General features: G+C 43.3%; 1 protein-coding gene and 1 long non-coding RNA gene across 12 annotated transcripts in view; one reads left to right on the top strand and one right to left on the bottom strand.

The window, feature by feature from the left end:
• LOC309377872 overlaps window positions 1–2,849 on the bottom strand; it is a 239,761-nt gene extending 236,912 nt beyond the window's left edge. Inside the window, exon 1 of the long non-coding RNA XR_014171750.1 lies at window positions 2,807–2,849. This is a non-coding gene — a long non-coding RNA (uncharacterized lncRNA). The remainder of the gene's footprint in view (window positions 1–2,806) is intronic.
• Window positions 143–24,188, top strand: ST3GAL5 (ST3 beta-galactoside alpha-2,3-sialyltransferase 5). Of its 11 annotated transcripts, none has more exons than XM_081925200.1 (7): window positions 143–218; window positions 16,231–16,352; window positions 18,300–18,414; window positions 18,817–19,160; window positions 19,675–19,861; window positions 21,569–21,727; window positions 23,571–24,188. In XM_081925200.1, the coding sequence occupies exons 2-7, from the start codon at window positions 16,309–16,311 to the stop codon at window positions 23,832–23,834; spliced, it is 1,113 nt and encodes a 370-aa protein (XP_081781326.1). In that variant the 5' UTR covers window positions 143–218; window positions 16,231–16,308; the 3' UTR covers window positions 23,835–24,188. The 11 variants fall into 11 exon arrangements, with proteins under 11 accessions (XP_081781326.1, XP_081781323.1, XP_081781328.1 ...); XM_081925197.1 differs by having other exon boundaries at window positions 198–218; window positions 16,231–16,342; XM_081925202.1 differs by lacking the exon at window positions 143–218 and adding an exon at window positions 230–252.
• The last annotated feature ends 1,905 nt before the right edge of the window (window positions 24,189–26,093 follow it).

The following is a 26,093-nucleotide window of genomic DNA, read 5'->3' as shown; positions in this document are numbered from 1 at the left end:
CCCTCTCGCGCTCCCTCTTTGGCTGCCAGCTATTGGCTGGCCCTGGGCCACGTGCTCGGCGACGGGCCCGGCTGTCCACCATCCCGCTGCGCGCCAGTGCCCCCGCTTTCTCCCTGGGCGCCTCTCTCGCCGATGGGACTTTCTCGCTCACGAGGCCCAGCGCGGAGGGAGAAGCAGGGCCGGGTTCGGAAACCTAGAAGCAGCGTATCCCTCCGCAGGTAAAGCGCCGAGTCGTCGCCCGGCCGTGCAGAGGTAACGGGCAGGTACAGGCGGCGGTGATTGGCCCGGCTTGCTGCGGAGGCGGGCCCGCGCGGTCGCCAAGTAACGGGAAGGCTCCCTGGTTCGGAGAGGGAGAGCAGCATCGGCAGCTGCGTTAGGCTGAGCCAGGTCATTGGCCCGCCTGGGTCAGCGTTGGCTGCACTGACTGGCAGGTGGGCACTGCGGGGTTTTCTCGGGTGGGAGGCGCAGCGTTTGGGGATCGAACCAGGGACTTTCTGCATGCGGAGCAGGCGCTCTTTCCCGCTGGGCTACGGCCCGCACCCGGGTAAGTTCTCCCGAGCAAAGCCTTATTGGCATTTTCTTGGGCGATTGATTGATTAGTTGGTTGATTGATTGGGTTATTTATTCCATTTATTTGTTGCATTTATTTATGTATTGCATTTTAATGTATTTATTTATTGCATTTAATTGCATTTATTTATTGCATTTTAATGCATTTATTTATTTATCGCATTTCGTTGCATATATTGCATTTTCTCTACGGTGCTCAGGTGGTGCGCCTGATTCTCTTCCTAACCACCCAGCTGCTCCCCCTCGTTTAATCCCCCACAACATTTGTTTATTTATTGCATTTTATTGCATTTATTTATGTATGGCATTTTAATATATTTAATTTTGATTGCATTTATTTACTGAATTTTAATGCATTTATTTATTTTTTTGCATTTCGTTGCATTTATTGCATTTTCTCTACGGTGCTCATGGTTCTCTTCCTAACCACCCAGCTGCTCCCCCTCGTTTAATCCCCCACAACAACCCTGTGAGGTGGGTTAGGCTGAGAGGCCCAAGGTCAAACCAATGAGTTTCATGTGGTGGAGCAGGGATTTGAACCCTGGTCTCCCAGGTCCCAGCCTATGTGACACCCACTCTCCTTGCAAGAAAAGGAAAGTTCCCATTCACTTCTATAAGGTTTCCTGGTGGGTTGTGCCTTCATTGTTGTGGATCAGCACTCTCTGTTTTCTGCTCACCCTGATGCCCCCAAACTGCTCAGCTTAGTTAGGTTCGCCATTATGGACACCTGGGGTTGTGCCCCAAAAGTTCCGCTCAGAGTAGATCCATTGTAATTAATGGACCTAAATTAGCCATGTCTGTGAACTTCAGTAAGTGTATTCTGAGTAGGGTTGGTGTTGCTTACAGTCTCCTGTATTTGGCTGGCAAATGGCCAGTGATATAGATCTGTGATCTCCTTTTTCCCTTTTCCTTTTTAATCTGCTGACCCTTTCCCTCACTTGCTTTGCAACTATTTCCCCCCATCAATATGCACAATCAGAAATTTCAGCATTTTTTATGTAATTACATTGACAAAGCAATGTCTTAATGACAGTGATGGTTGGTGAAAATAAAATTCCAGACTAAGAAAGTGTGGCTTAGTGAATGTGACTTTACTACTCAGTGTTTTGCTCCGGAGAATTGTAACAGGTTTGTGTGAATTGGATAATAGTTTTGGTGTAGTTGGAGACTAAATCAGGCTTTCCGAACCTCTGTATTTATATACAATATTTTTGACCCCTCTTCCAGATTCTAGGGAGGTGAGAAGTTTGAGAAAAGAGGGGGGTTACAGATCTTTTCTTCCACCAGAAAGCATGAGGTAGAAAAAATAAGCAGCACTATTCCATCTCTCTTGCTGCCTTTGGTTGCATGTAAGTTGTCATTCTCTCAAGCTATAGTTATTCCATCAGGCTACCTGAATTGTTTCCATCCCAGCCAGTTTTCGAATTTTTAGAATTCTGGCCCTGCCTCTCCTATACGTACTGTTTTTCCCAAAAAATATTTTTTCTTCTTTGCCTGCTGTAAGCCGCTCTATGTGTTGTTGTTGTTGTTGTTCATCATCATCATCATCATCTACCTTTTTTCCCTTACAGGGACTCAAGGTGGCTTGCAGATAAAAATAAGAACAGTTAAAAACATTGGGGGGGGGGCAATCATTAAAAACCAATTAAACATTGTTAGAATTAAAACTCTTTATTAGAATCACAGAGTTGGAAGGGACTCTGAAGTCCAACTGCCTGCAATGCAGGAATGTCATCTAAAGCATCCATGAGAGATGGCCATCCAGCCCCTTTCAGAATACTGTACACTTAACCTACACTTTGCCCTGGTTCAGAATGAAAAGCATAAATTCCACCCTTGTTAAAGATGGACTTCCAGGTGAATTTTGAACACGGGTTCCAAGTACCACCTTCCGCCCGCAGGCCCTTGTGACCTTTTAAACACCCATTTTATTAATTAAAAGAACAGTTGCCTGTGAGTAGAGTGTTGCATTTGCTCAAGATGATGACTGGATTGGCATTGTGGAACATGGTTCAGGAAAAATTCGGCCTCTTATGCCAATTTCTACCACCGAGTGAGGTTTTTAAAACTGCAGAAGAGAGGTAAAACTCGAAAAATTAGAATATCATGTATTTATTTGTTATAATTGTGATGATCATGGCGTACAGCTGATGAAAACCCCAAAGGCTTGCCATATCTCGTTTTGCATGTCACGAGTCTATCTCATACATTAGTTTCACCTTTTAAGTTGAGTTACAGATAGGTAGCCATGTTGGTCTGCCATAGTCAAAACAAAAAAATTCCTTCCAGTAGCACCTTAAAGACCAACTAGGTTAGTTCTTGGTATGAGCTTTCATGTGCATGCACACTTCTTCAGATACGCTGATAGGTACTTTTTTTCTTTTAAGTTGAATTACTGAAATAAATGAACTTTTCCACAATATTCTAATTTTTCGAGTTTCAACTGTATATTGACAGTGCCGACAGTCACAGTCTTAACAGTGGTAGAATAATATGTCTGTTAAAGCTATTAAAACCCTACAAATAATTACAGTAAAAACAACATGGCACCAACCCTTTCATTATACATGCGCTATAAATGTGCAAACAAACAAACTGGAACCTTTAAGAACTGGTGCCCAAACTTGCCTCTTTCCTCTCTCACCCCCATCCCTCTTTCACATGTCTTCTGTCTTTTAGATTTGTAAGGCTGAAGACAAGAACTGACTACTGGCTTTCGTGCGCCACTCAGGGAGCTTTTCTAATAAAGCCCATTGGGACTCAAATGGCGGGTGGTAGTTGGAACTGGAGCTAATGAGTCAACAAATAGCGTCAACTAATTTTAGTTTTCTCCCCATCTTCCTCTCTGTTGAGGTTCTTCGAGGGCAGCACTGAGGCCGAGGAAGAGAAAACCGATAGACAGTGCTACCCCCTGGACATGGGTGTAAGAAAAAAGGCAGGTATGGGCAGGCTGAGATTATTATTATTAATACAGTGGTATCTCAGGTTAAGTACTTAATTCGTTCCGGAGGTCCATACTTAACCTGAAACTGTTCTCAACCTGAAGCACCACTTTAGCTAATGGGGCCTCCTGCTGCCGGCGCGCCACTGGAGCACGATTTCTGTTCTCATCCTGAAGCAAAGTTCTTAACCTGAAGCACTATTTCTGGGTTAGCGGAGTCTGTAACCTGAAACGTATGTAACCTGAAGTGTATGTAACCCGAGGTACCACTGTAATAATAATATTATTATCATCATCACAAGCATGACTCTAAAATCATTGGAGAAGAAAGTATTTTAGAGCATTGAGCCTAAATGCTTTATGATGATGATGATGATGATGATGATGATTTTATACCCCGCCCATCTGGCTGGGTATCCCCAGCCTCTCTGGGTGGCTTCCAACACAATATTAAAATACAGTAATGCATCAAACATTACTGTGTGTCTTACGGAGCGAATGTGGGGGGCTCTTTTCAGCGCTCCCTTTAAAGAACCGCGTGGAGCGTGTGGCTGCCCTTCTCCCTCCTTGGGGAAAAGCCCCCAAGAGCCGCGCACACACTCCGCACGCTCTTTCAAGGGAGCGCGGCTCTTGGGGGAGCCTTAGCTCCCCTTCACCGGGAGAGGCTGCGCATAGCTAAGAAGCCAGCGGGATCTCAGCACAGTGTGGTGTAGTGGTTAAGAGCGGTAGTCTCGTAATCTGGTGAACCGGGTTCGCGTCTCCGCTCCTCCACATGCAGCTGCTGGGTGACCTTGGGCCAGTCACACTTCTCTGAAGTCTCTCAGCCCCACTCACCCCACAGAGTGTTTGTTGTGGGGGAGGAAAGGAAAGGAGAATGTTAGCCACTTTGAGACTCCTTAAAGGGAGTGAAAGGCGGGATATCAAATCCAAACTACTCCTCCTCCTCCTCCTCTTCTTCTTCTTCTTCTTCTTCTTCTTCTTCTTCTTCTTCTTCTTCTATCCTGGCTTCTGGGATTCAGAATTAACGCCCCCCCTTGTTTTCCCCTTCCAAAAACTAGGTGCGTCTTATGGTCTGGTGCACCTTATGGAGCGAAAAGTATGGTAATACAGTGGTACCTCGGGTTACGTACGCTTCAGGTTACATATGCTTCAGGTTACAGACTCCGCTAACCCAGAAATAGTGCTTCAGGTTAAGAACTTTGCTTCAGGATAAGAACAGAAATCGGGCTCCGGGGGCATGGCAGCAGCGGGAGGCCCCATTAGCTAAAGTGGTGCTTCAGGTTAAGAACAGTTTCAGGTTAAGAACGGACCTCCGGAACGAATTAAGTACTTAACCTGAGGTACCACTGTAATAATAATAATAATTGAACTGGTTTGCGCATTGTGGTTTATTGCGAATGAGCAGCTCATGGTCTGGAGAGAAGCAAAACTGCAAGTGTTGGTTCACATGTAATGCTAAGCCAAGGCTCTTGGTTTGTTGCACCTGGCTGCAGGCAGGGTGGAGCAAAATGGGAGTGATTAACTTACCATCATGTGTGGATCAGCTCAGTGTCTGAGGCCGTGTATATCTTTCAAAATATGCCAGGCGCCTGTTGTATCTTGCAGCTGGCTATTGGCCGCTTGAGCAAGTGAAGATGCCTGGGAGGGAGCCAGGATGATGCCCGCTGTCTCCACCATCTGGAGGTGCATGCCTGAGGAATCCTTGGATCTTGTTGCTATCAAAGGGTTAAAAGAGTAGCAGAAACGCTCTAATCACTGAGCAGCTGGAGGTCATTAGGCTTCCAGGAACATGAGTCTGTATAAATAGTCCCCCTGTTTGTTTGTTCTTCCCCTTCTCCCTTTTGGGTGTGTGTTTTGCTGAGATGTGTGGTTCGTCGCCAGGATTGTTTTTTGGTGTTTTGTAAATAAACCTTATTTTTGATTTACAAACCGCATGCTCCAGGACTCCTTTTTGGGAAGATGCTGCCTCTCCTGCCCTTCTTAGCTGCTGCGCGAAATCCTCTGCCGTGGTGAGACTTTTAAAGAAGGAAGTGCACTGGGCATTTACATTAAACTAATTAAAGTTTAATGGGACAGGTTATGGATGTTTGTACGTCAAGAAGGAGATAAGGAGAGCAGTTCAGAGTGATTTATGCAAGGACTGGAGTGAAGACAGAAGCGGTTGCCGACAACGAAAGCCTCCTAAGCAGCTTGAGTCCTGCAACGTGCCTAGAAAAGTTTTAAAGAGGCACTGCGCAGTTTGTACTCGCTGGAAGACGTCTGATTCCTCAAGGAGCCACCTCGGCAGCTGGGAGACGGTCTACAGGTGTGTGAGTATCGTTCCTAAGCCCCAGGGAGGATGGCAGAGTCCCAGGAAAGTTTTACTGTCCCGTTTACGCGACTCAATGGGAAAAATTGGCAAGATTGGAAGGCTAGAGTAAGGGTTTGGTTGCAAGCAAAAGAGTTGTGGAGCTGTACTGAAGCACCGCCTTTACAGGCAGCTGCAGACGCGTCTGCAGAAGCCAAAGCAGCAGCAGCAGCTTCACAGAAACGCGACAGGAAAGCCCAAGGTCTACTAGTTTTGGCAGTGGGACCAGAGCAAATGCCTTATGTTTCTGAGTTAAAGAACACGCATGAGGTCTGGACGGTTCTGCAGCGGTTAAATTCCAGAAACACTGCGGGGGCCAAGATCCATGCTACAAGATGTTTGTTTGATTTACGTCTCCAACCGGGAGCGTGTGTGAAAGAACATATTGCCAAAATGGTGTCTGCCTTTAATCAACTAAGACAGCTGGGCATTCCTTTCTCTATGGAGCAGCAGTCATACATATTGTTGTCTTCTCTTGATAAAAGCTATGAGACTCTAGCTCTAACTTTGGAAGCTATGCCTTCAACTGAATTAACCCTTGAATACATTTCTTCTCGGCTTGCGGATGAACAGGATAAAAGGCAAAGAGAAAGAGGTTTGTCTTTAAAGGGGAGTTATGCTGTGCCTAAGAGTGTTGATGCTGAGTTTGAGCACACAGTAAATGCTTTTGCAGCTAGACACTGTTTTCGCTGTGGTTCCCCTTCCCACCTAATCAGGAATTGCACACGTGAACCTGGTCAAGACAGCAACAAGGCCGTTACCCCTAGTTACCAGACAAGGAGTTCCAGGGGACGTCGAAGAAGAGGAGGAGGTCGTGGCTACTCCCACAGCACACAGCACATGGCTTCAGCAATGGCGTTGATGCAAGGGCGTGGCCAAGGCAGCAATCTACGCTGGTTGATCGACAGTGGTGCATCTCACCACCTGGTGGCGCCATCTAGTGTACGTTTGCAGAATTGCAGACATTTGCAAACCCCTAAAGTTGTGACAATGGCAGATTCAACTAAACGTTCCTTAGAGACTGTAGGCACAGTGTTCTTGAATTGTTTGCAAACAGAAATTGATGCCTACGTGCTAAAGGGACTGAAGGGGTGTATTTTGTCTGTGTCAGAACTTGATAGAAATGGGTTTAAAACTGTGTTTGAAAATGGGGTTTGCACTATTTCAAAGAATAACGTATCTCTTTTGCAGGTGGAATGCAGAAATGGGTTATATTATTTTGAGACAAGTCCAGATGAAGTTGAACAGGTTCATGCTGGTTGTGTGAACACGCCTACCCATAATTCTTGTGTTCATTTATGGCACCGCCGTTTAGGGCATATTAATTTTCAGTATGTTAAAAGGCAACCTGAATTATCAGAAGGGTGCAAATTGAACAAATGTACTAAGTATTTGGATTGTACTGCATGCAAAAGTGCGAAGGTTCATAGATGCAGCTATCCCAGTTCAGATAGGAAATCTGACAAAGTATTCCAACTTGTGCATATGGACCTGTGTGGCCCAATGCCTGTTGCTAGCATGGGAGGTTCAAAGTATGCACTGTGTCTCTCGGATGACAAAACAAAGGTTACATGGTTTTTTCCTCTCAAAACAAAAGCAGATACTGCAGAAACAGTCAAAAATTGGGTTCATGCGGTAGAACTTGAATTCGGTACTAGAGTACTTGCTTTTCAGACAGACAGAGGGTCAGAATTTACCGGGTCTGTGTTGCAGAATTTCTTTAAGAAAAAGGGAATTAAGCATCGTCTGTCTACACCTTATTCCCCCCAAGAAGGAGGCGTGGCCGAACGTAAAAATAGGGTTCTGCAAGAGTTGGCAAACTCTATGTTGTTTGATGCTAAACTTCCTCAGAGTTACTGGGCGGAAGCCTGGCAGGCGGCTACTCATATTCTGAACCGAGTATATAATTCGGTAATTGATACTACGCCTTATTTTGCTTTATATGGGAAGAAGCCCAAAGTTAATTACTTTCGGGTGTTTGGATCTCAAGCCTATGTACTTATCCCAAAAGCGTTAAGGAAAAAGGGAAGTCCAAGGGCTAGGAAACTCATCTTTTGCGGGTACGAACCACATGCCAAATCTTGGAGGTTTGTGGACCCAGATGGGGATACTACAAGAGTGGTCCTCAGTAGGAGCGCTGATTTTTGTGAGCAGTCCGGATGGACTCACTTACACGCTAACCCTGACATTTTGAGAGATGATTTAGGCATTCATGCTGAGAAAGAAAGTCCAGAGAGTGATGAGCCAGAAGGGGATGGTGCACATGGTTCAGATGCAGATTCTGATCAGGCACGAGGTTCTTCTCCTAAGGTAGAAAAGCCAGAATCTAGGAGTGCTCCAACTTCGCCAGTCAGTAGGCCTAGCAGACAGCAAAAGCAAAGCAGGTCACCTGCAACACCAAGCCCAAGGGAGGTATCTAAACGGAGGTCTTTATCCCTAGGGGCGCGTCCAGATATAAAGTCTGAGACAGATTCTGACAGCCAACGGTCAGAGGGGGCACAAGAGGAGCAATTGCGCAGGTCAAGTCGTGCAACGAAGGGCAAGCCGCCAGAGCGGTTTAAGGTGACAAGTGTATACGTAAATATGGCACAGTGTGAGCCAGAAAGCTATATGGAAGTACAACAGCTTCCAAGCTCAGAAGCCGTAAAGTGGCAGGAAGCAATGGAAAAAGAGATGGCTTCAATGAAGTCTCTCGGTGTGTTTACAAGTACAGAGCTTCCGAAAGGGCAACAAGCTGTAGGTTGTCGATGGGTATATCGTTTAAAGCCCACAACTACTGAAGAGTTGCAATATAAAGCCCGGCTAGTTGCAAAAGGGTTTTCGCAGCGCAAAGGTGTTCACTATTCTCAAATCTATGCCCCTACTTCAAGATCGGAGTCATTAAGAATGCTTCTAGCCTCTTCAGCTAAGAAGGGAAATAAGCTGTTTCATTTTGATGTCAATGTGGCTTATTTAAATGCAGACTTACAGGAGGAAGTCTATATGACACCACCACCAGGTTTTGAAGGAGACAAGCCAAACCAGGTCTGGCGCCTACACAAATCCATTTATGGGTTGAAACAGTCCGCCCGTAATTGGAATTCCTGCTTAAACGATGCTCTAGAGAGCATGGGGTTCAGAAAGAGCGCAGCAGATGCGTGTCTTTATCTAAAAGGCTCGGGATGTGAACAAGAAGCAGTTTTGATATTTGTTGACGATTTATTATACAGTGGAAAGGATGATAAACTTGCACAACAATTTGCCACAAAGCTTGGAGAAAGGTTTCAGATAAAATCACTAGGCAATGTATCTGTTTATCTAGGAGTTAAAATTCAGCAAGATGAAAATGGTAACTATTGGCTTAGCCAAGAAGCTAAAATCCAGCAGTTGCTGGAAAGGTTTAAAATGAACAACTGTGCTGGTGTTAAAACCCCAATGGAGTTAAGTTACACAAAGGATGCTCAAACTGAGCAAAAGGCAGAGTTCTGTAATCCCGGGGTTTACCAGTCAGCGATAGGCAGTCTACTCCACATTGCACAGTGGACTCGGCCCGATATAACATATGCTGTCAACATGCTGTGTAGACAAGCTGAAAAACAATGCATGCTTGGCAAGGAGTAAAAAGAGTTTTAAGGTATCTCCAAACTACCAAAAGCTTTCGCTTAAAACTATCAGCAGAGGGCAGCACACAACTTGAATGTTGGGCCGACAGCAGTTGGGCAGATGCTGGACCAGATAGAAAATCAGTGTCAGGAATGGCGATAAAATTTGGAAATGCACTAATTGGTTGGAGATCAAGAAAACAATCACTTATAGCTTTAAGTTCAACTGAATCTGAGTTCAATGCGTTATCAGATATATGTAGAGAACTGGAATTTTATAAGCAACTGGTACAAGAATTGTTTGGAGAATGTTCCCTACCTATCAGAGTGTGGGAAGACAATCAACCTTGTATTAAACTAGCTAAATCAGGTCAATTCAAGGCGCACACAAAACACTTGGATATCCGTTATCAAAATGTATGCCAAAGTGTAAAACAAGGTTTAATTGAACTAAAGTATTGTCCAAGCCAAGAAAATCTCGCAGACGGTTTTACAAAAGCTTTGAGTCCGCAATCTCATAAATGTTTCTGTTCAGGTTTAAATTTGTATTAAGGTTGGTACAGCTCAGTGTTACGAGCGAGAGGGGGTGTTGCTATCAAAGGGTTAAAAGAGTAGCAGAAACGCTCTAATCACTGAGCAGCTGGAGGTCATTAGGCTTCCAGGAACATGAGTCTGTATAAATAGTCCCCCTGTTTGTTTGTTCTTCCCCTTCTCCCTTTTGGGTGTGTGTTTTGCTGAGATGTGTGGTTCGTCGCCAGGATTGTTTTTTGGTGTTTTGTAAATAAACCTTATTTTTGATTTACAAACCGCATGCTCCAGGACTCCTTTTTGGGAAGATGCTGCCTCTCCTGCCCTTCTTAGCTGCTGCGCGAAATCCTCTGCCGTGGTGAGACTTTTAAAGAAGGAAGTGCACTGGGCATTTACATTAAACTAATTAAAGTTTAATGGGACAGATCTTGACTGTTTTCACATCCTGTCGAATTCTACCTGTTATATTTTATGTGCACAATCAGAATGAATTTTAGGAACCCAAAGGTCTTTGAAAAATACAACGTTTGAGTCACCTGGCCCCAAAATGGCAACTAGGCATTCTGTTTTGGTGACTATAATCCTGGTTTAAGGGGTCATTTGGCTCCTAGCTTATATATCTGAATTTCTAACACTGGCTGTCTGCACATTTCTGTTTACTCTTCATCCTGTGTTCTCCCACTGCTGTCTTCGAAAAGCTTGTATACACGACATCAGCCATAATCCATATCTATTCTGTAGTTTCTTGTGAAATACTGCATTTTGATGCATTCCCCACCCCCCAAAATCAGCTTTGATTTGAATTGAGAACTGCTCATTGGGTAAAGGCATTCCTGACTGATCTCTGCATGCCATTCACATGCAGTGAGTGATGTAGCATACATCTCAAACTGTGCTTATGTGTACAACAGGGTGCAAATGCATTTAAAACACAGTGAAAATGACCTTTAAGCTAGTAGTGTGTACACAGCCATTGTCTAGAAGTTTTGGCATCCTGGTGTTGAAATACATCTGCACATCATTTTTATAACGTAACACTGGTGTTTAAAAATACAGTGGCACCTCGGGTTACAGACGCATCAGGTTACAGATGCTTCGGGTTACAGACTCCGCTAACCCAGAAATAGTACCTCAGGTTAAGAACTTTGCTTCAGGATGAGAACAGAAATCGTGTGGTGGCAGCGGGAGGCCCCGTTAGCTAAAGTGGTACCTCAGGTTAAGAACAGTTTCAGGTTAAGAATGGACTTCCAGAACGAATTAAGTTCTTAACCCGAGGTACCACTGTATATGGAACAGTGGTAGATATTTGCATTCAGTGGGTGGCTTAACAGAATTTTGGCACCTCTAATGAGTGAGTTGCCATTGCGTCCTTTCCGTTCTTAATTTATTACTGTCCTCTTAGCACTTGCTTTCAAACTTTGGAAACATTTCATAGATAAATATAAAATGCATTTATGCTAAAACACTTAGAGATCGTCCTTTGAAAAAGCCGACGGCTTTTAGAATAGAGTCAGAGCTGTATCATGTTGCAAATATTAATTCATGCTCAAACAACAGCAGTTAGAATGTTGCGTTCTGGGGCCAAAGGAAAAGGACTGGACCCTGATTAAAATAAGACCGAGGCTTTGACCGGCAAGGCTCTTAGAGGAAGTGCGTATCTCCACACCCCCATCCAGGCTGATTTATTTAAAAAGATCCCTTTACACAGTGTTTGTAAGAACCAATCTGATTTCTTCTTTTTATCTCTCTTTTTTTAAAAAAAAAATTAATTCAAAATTAAAACAAAACATATTATCCAAAAACATACCATCCTTATTTTTTCCTCATTTTTCCTCCCTGTCCCCACCCTCCCACACAAAACCCACCCCCCACTTCCCTCAGTTCCAGTCTTTGGTTTCTCTGAGAATGCTGTTTTCTGCATGTTACAAAGTTGTATAGATCCTCAAACTATTTAGCTGATTATTATCAATAAAAAGTTATGTGAATGTTTATTTAAAGCCAGCCAAGGAGTCCAGTTCACTTTGTTGCGTTTTCAAATACTTTGTAAAGGGTTCCCATTCATCTTTAAAGTCACAGTTATCCTTGTCCCGTGGCTTATATGTTAGTTTTGCCAGTTCTGCATAGTCCATCAATTTTTCTTGCCATGATTCTTCAGTTGGGGTTTCTTCAGTCTTCCATCCTTGTGCTATTAGAACTCTTGTGGTCGTTGTCGCATACATGAAGATGTTTTTCAGCTTTTTTGGCAGATCTTTCCCTACAATCCCTGACAAAAGTGCTTCAGGTTTTTTAACAAATGTTAAATGGAACATTTTCTTCAATTCGTTGTATATCATTTCCCAAAATTTTTCAATTACATTACAGTCCCACAGAACTACAAATTAGTGCATTCAGGAACCCTGGAGGTCATAACAAGCAATATACATGATAAGAAGGATGGCAAGGAGGATAGAGTTCATTATCACCTTTATGTGAAAATCTGTTTCCTGGCCCTAAGATTAACATATGATGATATACATCAAAGAAAATGCCCACTATCTTTTATGGCCCAGGATGCATGCCTGGCGAAGCAACTGGCAACTGGGCTGTGTACTTGACTTGTCAAGCAAGAGAAATGGACAGTAGAGGAAATGGCCAGAGATGCAGAGGGTTGTGGGATTTGATCAGAAATTATTGTCAATGACTCAAACCCAGTCAACGCCATGCTTTTATAGCGGACACAATGGCTTGATGCATATTTTATAATTCCTCATAGTAATCCCATCTGATTTTCACACTCTGGATATTTGCACTTCTACATTAGAAGTCCTCTGCAAACAATGCAAGCATGATATGTGCCCAATAGATATTTAAAAATACTTGAATGAAAACAGAACTTGAGAACCTGGCAGACATTTTTATAACTGCCTTTCAAAATGTTGCATACGCTGGTGTCTGGGTGCAGTTAATTCTTGGGTGAGCTGTGAGGCTGCGCAGATGCCTCTCTTGCTGAAAAAAAACCCTACACTGCATAGTTTTCCTTGGGCTGGAATAGTGTGAAGATGTGGAGATGGCAAGCAGATGCGGGTGGTGTTCTGAAATCATGGTCATGCCTGCACAGTTTAATAGCCTGCTCAAGAAACCTGAGATAAGATTATGGAGGCAGAAGCAGATTCTCAGGGGTTGACGTCATTGGGTCCAGGCAGCAAATGCATCAAATTGGGTCCTGAACACACAGCTTTTTGTTCTTCCGTATACAGGAGGAGTTGCTGTTATCTTTTGACAATACTGTTGCAGTGAGGATAAAACATGGCCTTCACTCCTGACAGGGTGGTTTTCTTCTGGGAGGAAGTTTTCAGTATATTTCATGCGCAGAATGCAGGGACGTATGCGCGCCCACCCTCCAGGGGGTGTTTGCAGTTACAGGCTCTGCTGCCCCGTGGTGAAGACATAGCCTCCTGTCATTTTGACAATTCGGTATTTTATTTCTTTAGGTCCTTTATCAGTCAGTGATCTTGGATAGCTTTACAACACACAGTGGAATTCACTTGACCCCTTTAAGGCAGGTGGAGGGTATGATGCAAAGCAGTCGTTGTTGTTGTTGTTGTTTAGTCGTTTAGTTTTGTCCGACTCTTCGTGACTCCATGGACCAGAGCACACCAGGCCCTCCTGTTTTCCACTGCGTCCCGCAGTTTGGTCAAACTCATGCTGGTAGCTTTGAGAACACTGTCCAACCATCTCGTCCTCTGTCGTCCCCTTCTCCTTGTGCCCTCCATCTTTCCCAACATCAGGGTCTTTTCCAGGAAGTCTTCTCTTCTCTTGAGGTGGCAAAAGTCTTGGAGCCTCAGCTTCAGGATCTGTCCTTCCAGTGAGCACTCAGGGCTGATTTCCTTCAGAATGGAGAGGTTTGATCTTCTTGCGGTCCATGGGACTCTCAAGAGTCTCCTCCAGCACCAGTCATAGAAAATGAAAATACCCTCTCTCTTTTTAGAAAGGGGGAAAGCAGCAAAGTGGGAACCGTAAGTGGATCCCTTCAAAGCCTAGAAGTTGCTGGGAAATGTGTTAAGGGAGAAACACAGCTAATTATCTGGAGGACAAGGGAACTTTTGTACTGTGCGGTCAACCACTTTTAAGAGTTCATCATCTACTGACTTGAGCCACAGTTATTGACCTACTTAGAAACTCGGATATATAAGCTAATCGCCAAATGGCACCTTAAATCTAGTTTATGGTCTCCACAATGGAATGTCTAGCTGCTTTTTTTTTTCCAATAAGATTTTATAATATTATTATTGTTGTTATTGTTATTATTCCTTGCATTTCTATATTGCTTATATATTAAAGAAAAAAATCTCAAAGCAGCTTACAACACATTAAAACATCAAATAATCCAGAATCTAGCTCAGTTTGGTTAGAATCTATTCTTCTGCTCCCAAGCCAGTCAAGAGCTTTCAATCTTCAGAACAAATTCAAGCCTCGAGGAAAATATTTCAGATCCTTCTCCAAGTAACGTTTTGCTTTCCCCACATTTAGTTATTTGCTTACTTAATTTATAAAGCTGCCCCATAGCAGAAGTGCTCTGGGGAGCCGGTGTGGTTTAGTGGTTAGGGTGTATCTAGGGTGCGTGGTTATTTTTTTGCCCATCCCTTCAATCACTCCTGCTCTCTTTTTACCATTACAGTAGCTTGTTCTGGGAATGCCTGCAGGTATTTCTGTCCCCATGCAGTTGCCTGATTGACTGCTTTATGGGCAGAAATGCCTCTCTCCCAGGGACCTCAGCCAGAACATATAACAACATAAGGCTTGGCAAGGTTTCAGTCACGCTGAGATCATGTACCAGGATGAAGAAGAAGACATAAATAAGGCTCTTTAGCCGCTCTGAGTGACCTTCGTGAGAATCTCTTATACCCCGATAAGACTTGGGACAATGCCAGACCCTAAAACAATGAGGAACTGTTTCTGCAAGTGTTTGCCCTGTGAGCTGCCACTTGCCAAATCGAGGCAGATTTTAGTTTTGAGCAAGCAGGGATGAAAACAGGCATAGGCAAACGCGGCCCTCCTGATGTTTTGGGACTACTATTCCCATCATCCCTGACCACTGGTCCTGTTAGCTAGGGATGATGAGAGTTGTAGTCACAAAACATACCTATGCCTGGATTAAAACAAGCAAGAGAAGATTTCTGGAATGTCAAGGAAAAGATAGAAGTGGCCTTTTCCTTCTGTGGACTCCATCTTCGCTTCATCTCTTTTTCACAGATGCAGTTTATTCTTGCGTCCTTTCTTGACATTTCTTCTCTGGAATACACACAGAGAAGAAAACTTTGCCTTTAGCCTCCATTCTTACTAGTTGTAATAATTTTACACTAAGTGAAGCTTATCTGCCCTGAGCCCAGTCTTGGCTGGGGAGGGCGGGGTATAATTATTTATTTATTTATTTATTTATTTATTTATTTATTATCTGTGCGGAATTTTCCAAATCCTTTTTGAACAGCTCTTATTCCTGCTCGAGGTTCAGGCTTCACTATTGGGGGGGGGGGATTAAAACATTTTTTTTAAATTTTTACCTGTAATCATTTTTTCTTTGGATTTTTCCAGGATCAAATATCCTGGAATAACAGATTCATTTAACTTCAATCTAAGACCACAGGAGCATCTTCTCTGAAATCTAATCTCACTCTAGATTGGGAGCTCTTAAACCAAAAGACATGTAGGTGAGGCAGCCAGGATAATGTAGAATTCAGCAACGGTTAAGGCATAGTTAATTTTAATCTTGCTAATAATAATAATAATAATACTAGATTATTTATACCCCACCCATCTGGCTGAGTTTCCCCAGCCACTCTGGGCGGCTTCCAATCGAGTGTTAAATATTAAAAACTTAAAAATTTCCCTAAACAGGGCTGCCTGCAGATATCTTTTAAAGATAAGATAGCTGCTTATTTCCTTGACGTCTGATGGGAGGGCGTTCCAAGAAGGCCCTCTGCCTGGTTCCCTGTAACTTGGCTTCTTGCAGCGAGGGAACCGCCAGAACGCCCTCAGCTCTGGATCTCAGTGTATCTTCTCCGAGTCCTGTTCAGTAAGCACCCTCTTGCAAGTTGCAGCAATGTAAGAACATCAAAGGGTGCATTTTGAGCTAAAATTGTAATTAAGCTTTCACCATGTTATCGTCATGTTTTTTAGAAAATGCAAGAGATACTGTTTGCATGGAGGAAACCGTCAATTACTGTGGGTGGGTGTTTTCTTTTAAAGTGCAATGTTAACCTTGTTAACGGGATTTCTCTTTGCAGCAATGCGGAGTGAAGATCACACTATTAACCTGAAAAAGGAGTGCTTGTCTTCTGCGCCATGCTCTAAGGTACCTGCACATGAAGATGAAAAGGCCAAGTGGGTTTTTAAAAGGTACTTTCAAGTAAGTGACTCTGTCTATGATACCTGTAAATTCTTGTTTAACATCTCATTTATTATTTCTCCTTGTGGGGTAGGGTGTTAAAGCCTGACTGCTGGATTTGTTTTAAAAGTTATATTTGCCACTAAATCCTGGAATGTTTAAAAAAAAGAACACCACCCATGCTTGGCTCAGTGAAAGCACAAGAAAGTAGAAAGCAGAAATGTGGATGAGCCCTTAATCCAATGGCAGATTACCATATTTTTCCGTGTATAAGACGCCCCCATGTATAAGACGACCTCTATTTTTTTAACTCAAAATTAAGAAATTAAGTTGTTTACCCTCCCAATGCCGCTGCCAATCTCCTGCTTGCTGCTGCCATTAACTGCATGTCCCCCCTCTGCATTCACTATCCATATATAAGACAAAATAATAAAAAATTCCTTCCAGTAGCACCTTAGAGACCAACTAAGTTTGTTATTGGTATGAGCTTTCGTGTGCATGCACACATCTTCAGATACGTATATAAGACAACACCCAATTCTTTCCTAATTTTTTTAAAGCAAAAAGCATCATCTTATACACAGAAAAATACGGTATGTTGTTGACAATGTAATCAAATGGTTTTGATAGCACAGTCTTTTGCATTTTTACTCAAGTCCTGCTTATTTCATTGGGACTTAAACCCCAGCGAGTGTGCATTGGATTGCTATTTGGGTCTGTTTTTTGTGTTAAGAGCTGAAGTCTTAATATTAGATGTGAATTGGGAAATAGGGGGACCCTATGGACGAGCCTCAGCAACCTCAGATATGCAGGTGACACGACCTTGATGGCAGAAAGTGAGGAAGAATTAAATAACCTTTTAATGAGGGTGAAAGAGGAGAGCGCAAAATATGGTCTGAAGCTCAATATCAAAAAAACTAACATCATGGCCACTGGTTCCATCACCTCCTGGCAAATAGAAGAGGAAGAAATGGAGGCAGTGAGAGATTTTACTTTCTTGGGCTCCATGATCACTGCAGATGGTGACAGCAGTCCTGAAATTAAAAGACGCTTGCTCCTTGGGAGAAAAGCAATGACAAACTTAGACAGCATCTTAAAAAGCAGAGACATCACCTTGCCAACAAAGGTCCATATAGTTAAAGCTATGGTTTTCCCAGTAGTGATGTATGGAAGTGAGAGCTGGACCATAAAGAAGGCTGATCGCCGAAGAATTGATGCTTCTGAATTATGGTGCTGGAGGAGACTCTTGAGAGTCCCATGGACTGCAAGAAGATCAAACCTTGCCATTCTTAAGGAAATCAGCCCTGAGTGCTCACTGGAAGGACAGATCCTGAAGTTGAGGCTCCAATACTTTGGCCACCTCATGAGAAGATAAGACTCCCTGGAAAAGACCCTGATGTTGGGAAAGATGGAGGGCACAAGGAGAAGGGGATGACAGACGACGAGATGGCTGGACAGTGTTCTCGAAGCTACCAGCATGAGTTTGACCATGCTGCAGGAGGCAGTGGAAGACAGAAGTGCCTGGCGTGCTCTGGTCCATGGGGTCATGAAGAGTCGGAAACGACTAAACGACAACATGGACGAGCAGTTCTCAAGTCTGAGAATTGGTTTGTGTACCAGCTCTGAGTGGAGTTGCATTTCCCCTGAAGGAGCAGGTGCATAGTTTGGGGAGCTTCTAGATGCATTGCTGTTGCTAGAGGCCCGGATGGCATCACTGGAGTGCCCATTTCCAGCTTCAGTTGGTGTGCCAACTCTGACTGTTCTTGGACTGTTCTCAAGTTGTCCAGTTTCCATTTCTAGAAAATTGCACACAAAAATATACAATGAAATAAAGCCTTTCTTGATTTTATTGGTATGTGTAATTTTCGTTTTAGTGTTGAATTGCGAATAAATATTACATTTATGGGACACCTTTTAGTGCTTTTATGCTTGTAGAGAAATAACAAAATTTCTCCTTTTTATTTTTAGACATGTCATCCTAGTTGCGATTGGTCTTTGCTTTGTCTACATGGTCAAATTAAGCTTTCATTCCAAAGAATGTGACATGGCAAGAATTCATTATGTCAACCCTGAGCACGCAAAGGTTAGTTATTATGTCATACAGAAAAATACAACTTTAGCCCCCAAATGGCAACTAGACATTCTGTTTTGGTGACTGTGACCCTGGTTTAAGGAGCCATTTGGCCCCTAGCTTAGATATCTGAGTTTCTAAGACTGCATGTACAGCTGTACCTCAGTTTAAGAACAGTCCGGTTTAAGAACAAATTGGGTTACAAACTCCGCAAAACCGGAAATAGTGTCTTGGTTTGAGAACTCTACCTCGGTCTAAGAACGGAATCCAAACAGTGGAAGGGCACTGGCGGTGGGAGGCCTCATGAGGGAAAGCGCACAATGGTTTCGGTTTAAGAACGGACTTCCGGAATAGATTAAGTTTGTAAATCAAAGTACCACTGTACAGCTTAACTTCTGTGTCTTCATCTTCTAGAGAGCACAGAAGTATGCTGAGCAAGTTGTTCAAGCTGAGTGCCGGCCATCTTTTGTGAAGACAGGGATGGGCAGATTATTTATGGAAAAGTACAGTATGAATGCATCTCCTTTTGTAAGAAGAGGCATAAAGACGCAAGAAGCCATCTTCAAATACAAACCGCCCTTTGGATTTCACAAGTTTTTTGAAAAACTTCAAGACCTGTTGGAACTTTTACCTGAATATGACCTTCCGGAAAGCTTGCAATCGAAGCCTTGTAAACGCTGTGTTGTCGTTGGGAGTGGTGGGGTTCTTAATGGACTGGAGTTGGGCTACGCCCTGAACCAATTTGACATTGTTATAAGGTATATATTGCTTTTTTTTACCCCTTGAAGGTTTTGAGTGAAACATAGAGCTGTGACTGCAGTTCAGGATCTTTGCTGAAAAAATGTTGGCCTCTGTTAGATTTGTGCTTCCTGTGCTCAGTTTGTGATCGGTCTTTTTCTGGTTATGACCGTTTAAAATGTGATTGTCACTCCAGTGGTACCTCAGGTTACATACACTTCAGGTTACAGACTCCACTAACCCAGAAATAGTACCTCAGGTTAATAACTTTGCTTCAGGATGAGAACAGAAATCGTGCGGCAGCGGGAGGCCCCATTAGCTAAAGTGGTGCTTCAGGTTAAGAACAGTTTCAGGTTAAGAACAGACCCTCGGAACGAATTAAGTATGTAACCAGAGTTACCACTGTATGCTTTTCCGTTTCAAAATGAATCTAAAATTGTAGCTAAGCAGGAACTACAGAGGGATCTTTTAGGTTTGTCTTTACAAAACCCATTAAGATGGGCACTCATTCATGTGATTTATTTTACTTTACAGGTTAAATAATGCACCAGTTCAGGGATACACAGATGATGTTGGTAATAAAACTACCATAAGGATGACTTATCCAGAAGGTGCCCCCTTATCTGAACATGAGTATTATCCAAATGGCTTATTTGTTGCTGTTTTGTTTAAAAGTGTTGATTTTGACTGGATTCAAGCAATGGTGAAAAATGAAACACTTGTAAGTATTAGCCATATAAACACCTTATCAACGTTTGGGTTTCCTGTTACCCAGTTCTATCTTTCCAGAAAAAGCGGTTCCAGAACTGAGTTCTGGCTGAAAAAAAAGCCCTGGTATTACCTGTGTAAATAACATTGAGAGGGTTTTTTTAAGCTTAGGACTGCCAGAATCAATACGGTTTTCATGTTTACTGTTCAAAATTCTTGGAAGTCTGCATAATCTGAGAATGTCTATTCCATTTCATGGAACGTATTGCACTGTTCTTCCAATTGGTGGCGCTGTGGTCTAAACCACAGAGCCTAGGACTTGCCAGTCAGAAGGTTGGCGGTTCGAATCCCTGCAACGGGGTGAGCTCCCGTTGCTCGGTCCCAGCTCCTGCCAACCTAGCAGTTCGAAGCACATCAGAGTGCAAGTAGATAAATAGGTACCGCTCCAGCGGGAAGGTAAACAGCGTTTCCATGTGCTGCTCTGGTTTGCCAGAAGCGACTTAGTCATGCTGGCCACATGACCCGGAAGCTGTACGCCGGCTCCCTCGGCCAATAAAGCGAGATGAGCACCGCAACCCCAGAGTCGGCCACGACTGGACCTAATCGTCAGGGGTCCCATTACCTTTACCTTTACATAAGAACATTTAGTCCACCGTGGAGGCAAAGCATTACCTCCATCATGGTTAGGAATGACTTAAACATTTAAGGCCCATGATTTATACATAAATACAGTGGTGACCCGCAAGACGAATGCCTCGCAAGACGGAAAACCCGCAAGACGAAAGGGTTTTCCGTTTGCGAGTTGCTTCGCAAGACGAATTTCCCTACGGGCTTGCTTCGCAAGAAGAAAGCCCATAGGGAAATCTCCAGGGACCTCTTTTAAATGCTAGCGGTGGGGAGCAAAGCCTTCCCCCCCCCCCTCCGGCCTTCAGAAGAGGTCCAGGAAGGCCGGCGGGGGCCGAAAGGCTTTGCTCCCCACCGCCAGTATTTTAAAAGCAGTCCGGGATAGCAGGGAAGCGCTTCCCGCTATCCCGGATGGCTTTTGAAGGCAGGCGGGGGGGAGCAAAGACTTTTGCCCCCCGCCAGCCTTCAGAAGAGGTCCAGGACCTCTTCTGAAGGCGGGCGGGGGGCAAAAGTCTTTGTCCCACCTGCCTGCCTAACCGGGAGAGTGGAGAAATGCAGCGTGTTTCTCCGCTATCCCGGACGGCTTTTGAAGGCAGGTGGGGGGGGGAGCAAAGACCCCGGGACAGAGGAGGACTTCTCTGCTGTCCCGGGGCGATCCTAAAATGGGCGGAGAAGTCCTCCGCTGTCCCGGGGTTTTTTAAAATGCTGGGGGTGGGAAGAAAAGCCCTTGTGTCCCCCCCTCCCAGCCTTCAGAAGAGGTCGGGGGACAGACTGTCCCCGGACCTGGTCTGAAGGCGGTTTCCATAGGAACGCATTGATTGATTTTCAATGCATTCCTATAGGAAACCGTGCTTCGCAAGACGAAAAACTCGCAAGAAGAAAAAACTTGCGAAACGAATTAATTTCGTCTTGCGAGGCACCACTGTAGCTAGTAGGGACTATTACTATGTGTACTCTTCACTTTTTCCAAACCTAAATGTGTTTTGGGAGGGCAGTTGTATAATAAAAATTAGACTCATAACCCTGGGAACTGTGTGTTATACGTACGTTATGGATTCCAAACTTTGTAATCATTTTAATATTCTTTTTCTTGCAGCCACTCTGGATGCGGCTGTTTTTTTGGAAGCAGGTAGCCGAGAAAATACCAGTGCTACCTAAACACATTCGCATCTTAAACCCGTTAATAGTCAAAGAGACGGCTTTTGATATTCTGGAGTATCCTGAACCTCGAGCAATGTTCTGGGGCTGGGACAAGGTGTGTGTATGTTTTGCGGATAAAAGAAGATGCTTGCATTTTTCTGCTGCAGTCCAGTCATTGTTAAGGATACATGAAAATGCCTTAATCCAGGGTTCCCCAAACTTGGGTCTCCAGCTTATATATATATATATATATATATATATATATATATATATATATATATATATATATGTATTAGTTTTTTTAACATATCATTTTCAACAGTAATTAAACATACTTTTACATCTTATTGAAATTTTTGACTTCCATCAATCCTTTTCTAATCTAATCTCTCAGTATGCATTTCTTATCTTCACTATTACATTTCAAACTCATAACCAATATCTCTATCTTTTTCTACTTTGTAACACTTTGTATATTTCTCCTTACAAAACTTATTGTAGTCCTACTAGCGTATTTTGTTGATTACAGTTGCTCTTCAAATAATTCATATACTTCTTCCAATCTTCTGTAAATCTCTGGTCCCGCAGGTTTCGAATCCTTCCTGTTATTTTGTCCAATTCTGCATAGTCCATTAATTTTGTCTGCCATTCTTCTTTCGTTGGAATTTCTTCTTGTTTCCATTTCTGGGCTAACAATACTCTTGCCGCAGTTGTTGCATGTAAAAACAATTTAACATCTTGTCTATTAATGTCCTCACCTATAATACCAAGTAAAAATGCTTCTGGTTTTTTAAAGAATGTATATTTCACCATCTTTTTCATCTCATTATATATCATTTGTCTGCATTCCACTGCAATTTTGTTTCATTTGCACAGGTCTGTCTTAAGTTCCATTAGACATGGATGTGGAAATACTTTTTTACTTTTTTATGTAACGTGCAACAGACACACATATCTCGTCTATCGACAATATTTACATACCAGCTGCTTCCCCTGGGTGGTCCCTGTCAAAGCTAATAAGTTTCCAGAGGTGTGGCCCTGATAGTCTTGTGCAATAAAAACAGCCAAGAATTTTGTCGCACCTGAAAGACAAATCAATTTATCAGCTTTTGGCCATCTTCCAGCTCTACAAATCTATAATCAGCTAATACAGTCATACCTTGTGTTGTGTTAGGTTCATGTTGCGTCTTTTCAGCTTGCAAATGTGGCACACCTGAAAGTGTATACTTACGGGTTTCTGCGCCCGCAGAAGCAGCGCTCCAGTTACAGATTTTCGGGATGCAAATGGCATCCCGGAACGGATCGAGTCCGTAACTAGAGGTACCACTGTACCTTTAACATCATTTACTTTTATTCTTGATCAAAAGTGTGATTGTTAGTGTGGTGGTTTTGTTTTTAGTTTTCTTTGTTTGCTGTGGTCGGTTTTGTTTCTTTCTTTACTAGTTGCCATTGACTGCATTGGACGGCTTTAACTAATTTTTATTGATGTCACCTGGTGCCTTTGGCATTAGGTAACTAAATAAATTCAGTAAATAACGATAGATCACATTTTTGCAGTAAAACTGCTGTTTCAAAACAAAAACAAAAAACGGTCATGTAAAATAGAATATTGCAACAGCCAAAAAAGTATCTAAAGGAACTTAAGACAGACTTGTGCAAATTAAACAAATTGCAGTGGAATGCAAAATATCAGAGATAGCATAAGAAATCATAATTGCATGCGCATTCTCCATGATTTTCTTCATTTTTAAACCAAGCAAAGAATATCAGGCATGGCTTAAGTCTAGGGAATCTTGTGGTTGCCAGTGCTTGGACAAGATGATGATCTATTAATTGATTCCTTTACTATATTCGTTAGTAATTAGTTGGTTTTCAGCAGCAGTAGTGTGTAATATGGCATTGTCACCCTAATATAACAGGCATACTCTAATTTGGGAATGTCATTTCCTCCCCTTTAGAATGTGCCTACAATCGGTGTGATGGCCGTGGTTCTGGCCTCGCATTTATGCGACGAAGTGAGTATAGCTGGATTTGGATACGACCTGAGTCAGCCCAACACCCCACTGCATTATTTTGACAATCTTTGCATGGCTGCGATGAACAGCCAGAGAATGCACAATGTGACTACAGAAGCAAAATTTCTTCAGAAGCTGATAAAAGAGAGAATTGTAAGAGACCTCAGTGGAGGAATACATTGCGACTTCTGCGGAAAGACAAGTTAGTGACTGAAAATGAGCCCAAAGACTGGATTCTGTGTGTTCCTGCAGCCTCCTCCTCCCCAACGGAGGCACTCTCAGTTTTTCCATCTTGCAGGATGCCCTAAAGGACTTTATATTACTGTGTTCAGCTGCTTTCCTTTTTAATTTTATGTTCAGTTGGGTAAGTATTTTTTAATGTACATGAAAATAACGTTTTGCTTCCCACAAGGATTTTGTGGGTAATTTAAATTTCCTTAGTGCATATTCAATGGTTTAGTGTTTGGAAAGAGATCCAGAACCTTTTTATTATATAGGTTACTGTGCCTAGAGCTGTGTTTCTTGACTTCATGGAGGGAAAAGTTCTCAACTGGTGGTTCATTCTCACGTCATGCAGCACTTTTAAATGTGTGGATTTATTTTTATTTTTATTAGAGAACATGAATATTGGGATATGGAAGTGACTCTCATTACTGGGTGAAGCGATCACTTGCATTCCCTTCCTTAGACCATATTCCTAACATTTTAATTCTTCCTCCAGTGAGCCTTTTACACTGCAGAGCCAAAGCCCCTTTTCAGTGACATGGCCAGAAAGTGCAGCATCTACTCCCAATTTCGAGACCAATAATCACCAAGCATGGTCTGGGCTGGAGCTGTTTGATATCCGTCTTACTGTGAAGACGCTGACTTCCTTGAAACAAGCAAATAAGAACAATTTTGATAACCCAGTACAGTATTACAGTATAGGTGTTTTTTAGGTGTTAAGTATTTCTCTCCTTCCAAGTCATGCATTACCTAGGGAGGTATAGCAATGATATGGCAGCTTCCCATAAGATCTGAATATCCCACGTGATTCAGTCTTTCAAATGTGGTAAACCTGTGGACCTGATGCAGCCCTCCTCCCATGATTTTTTTTTGGGCGGGCACCCCCAATGTGAGGGACGTGGGTGGCGCTGTGGGTTAAACCACAGAGCCTAGGGTTTGCCGATCAGAAGGTCAGCAGTTTGAATCCCCATGACGGGGTGAGCTCCCGTTGCTCGTTCCCAGCTCCTGCCAACCTAGCAGTTCGAAAGCACGAAGTGCAAGTAGATAAATAGGTACCACTCCGGCGGGAAGGTAAACAATGTTTCCGTGCGCTGCTCTGGCTTGGCAGAAGTGGCTTAGTCATGCTGGCCACATGACCCGGAAGCTGTACGCCGGCTCCCTTGGCCAATAAAGCGAGATGAGCGCCACAACCCCAGAGTTGGCCACGACTGGACCTAATGGTCAGGGGTCCCTTTACCTTTACCCTCAATGTGGGTGGTTGCTGTGAATCACAAACCCAGAGAGCTCCCTCCTGTTTCTGAAGCACTCATCTGTTAGCAGCGGTAGATGGAAGGATTTAAAAGGAGGAGAGGCAAGATTTTGGCACCTCTTTTTTTGCTGCCCATTGCAGAATGCCGCTGCCAAGGGACCATTACACCAACAAACATCCTCTTACCATCCTCACACCAAGTGGTAAGAGTTGGAGTCCAGCAACGTCTCGAGGGCTGACAGTTCCCCAATCCTAATGTTAAGGATGGCGTATGTAGAAACGACAAATGAAATAGTATTCACTGTTACAGGTTGGTTGCTGTGGTGTGAAATAGTAATTTCATGAAGATTGAGGTTTCTGTTAAGATGAGCTTCCCATGTGGTCCCGGTGGCATGTTGGGACCTGTAGTAGAGATGCTTCTTCCTAACAAGAGAAACCCCTGCAGAAGATCATGTGGAAGAAGCCCAGTTTTCCAGGGGTGGTTCCTGGTGTAAAAGTGCAGTGTTGGCTTCTCAAGTTATTATAGCGAGACTGTGGCAGTTATCATGGACCTAGGGCCACTCCAGACTGGTGTTTTATTGCAGGCATATTCTGCATCATTTTCTTGCCACATGAAGAGTGCAAAAATAGTGGATGTGTTCTGCTTTATTAGTTGTTCTGCAGTGCTTCCCTAATGCCACATTATTGATCTCCAGAGGAGCAATAGGAGCATAAGAAGCTGCCTTATACAGAATCAGACCATTGACCCATCTAGCTCAGTGCTATCTGTTATCATCGTTTATTAAATTTATAGAGCACCTTTCACCAGGGGATCACAGGGTGGTTGACAACAAAACGAGGACAAGGAAGAGGGGGGCAGTCTTGATGGAGCACTCTTCTCAATCAGTGCTGCAAGTGCTTGTGGAAAAGGAATAATAATAGGTTTCCAGAGCTGCGTGTAGATTGAACACACTTAAATGGGAGGAACCCTGTACATGCATCTTCCCAAGAGC

This window comes from Podarcis melisellensis (genome assembly GCF_964234715.1).
Source record: "Podarcis melisellensis genome assembly, chromosome: 9".
NCBI classification, from domain to species: Eukaryota; Metazoa; Chordata; class Lepidosauria; order Squamata; family Lacertidae; genus Podarcis; species Podarcis melisellensis.
This window is presented reverse-complemented; position numbering and strand designations above follow the sequence as displayed.

Bases quoted from the DNA above. Each gene is read 5' to 3' on its own strand.
- ST3GAL5 (XM_081925193.1), top strand. From the start codon at position 499: ATGCGGAGCAGGCGCTCTTTCCCGCTGGGCTACGGCCCGCACCCGG. The intron at 16,343-18,299 runs GTACTTTCAAGT...TTTTATTTTTAG, and splicing joins GCCAAGTGGGTTTTTAAAAG to ACATGTCATCCTAGTTGCGA. The intron at 21,728-23,570 runs GTGTGTGTATGT...CCTCCCCTTTAG, and splicing joins TGTTCTGGGGCTGGGACAAG to AATGTGCCTACAATCGGTGT.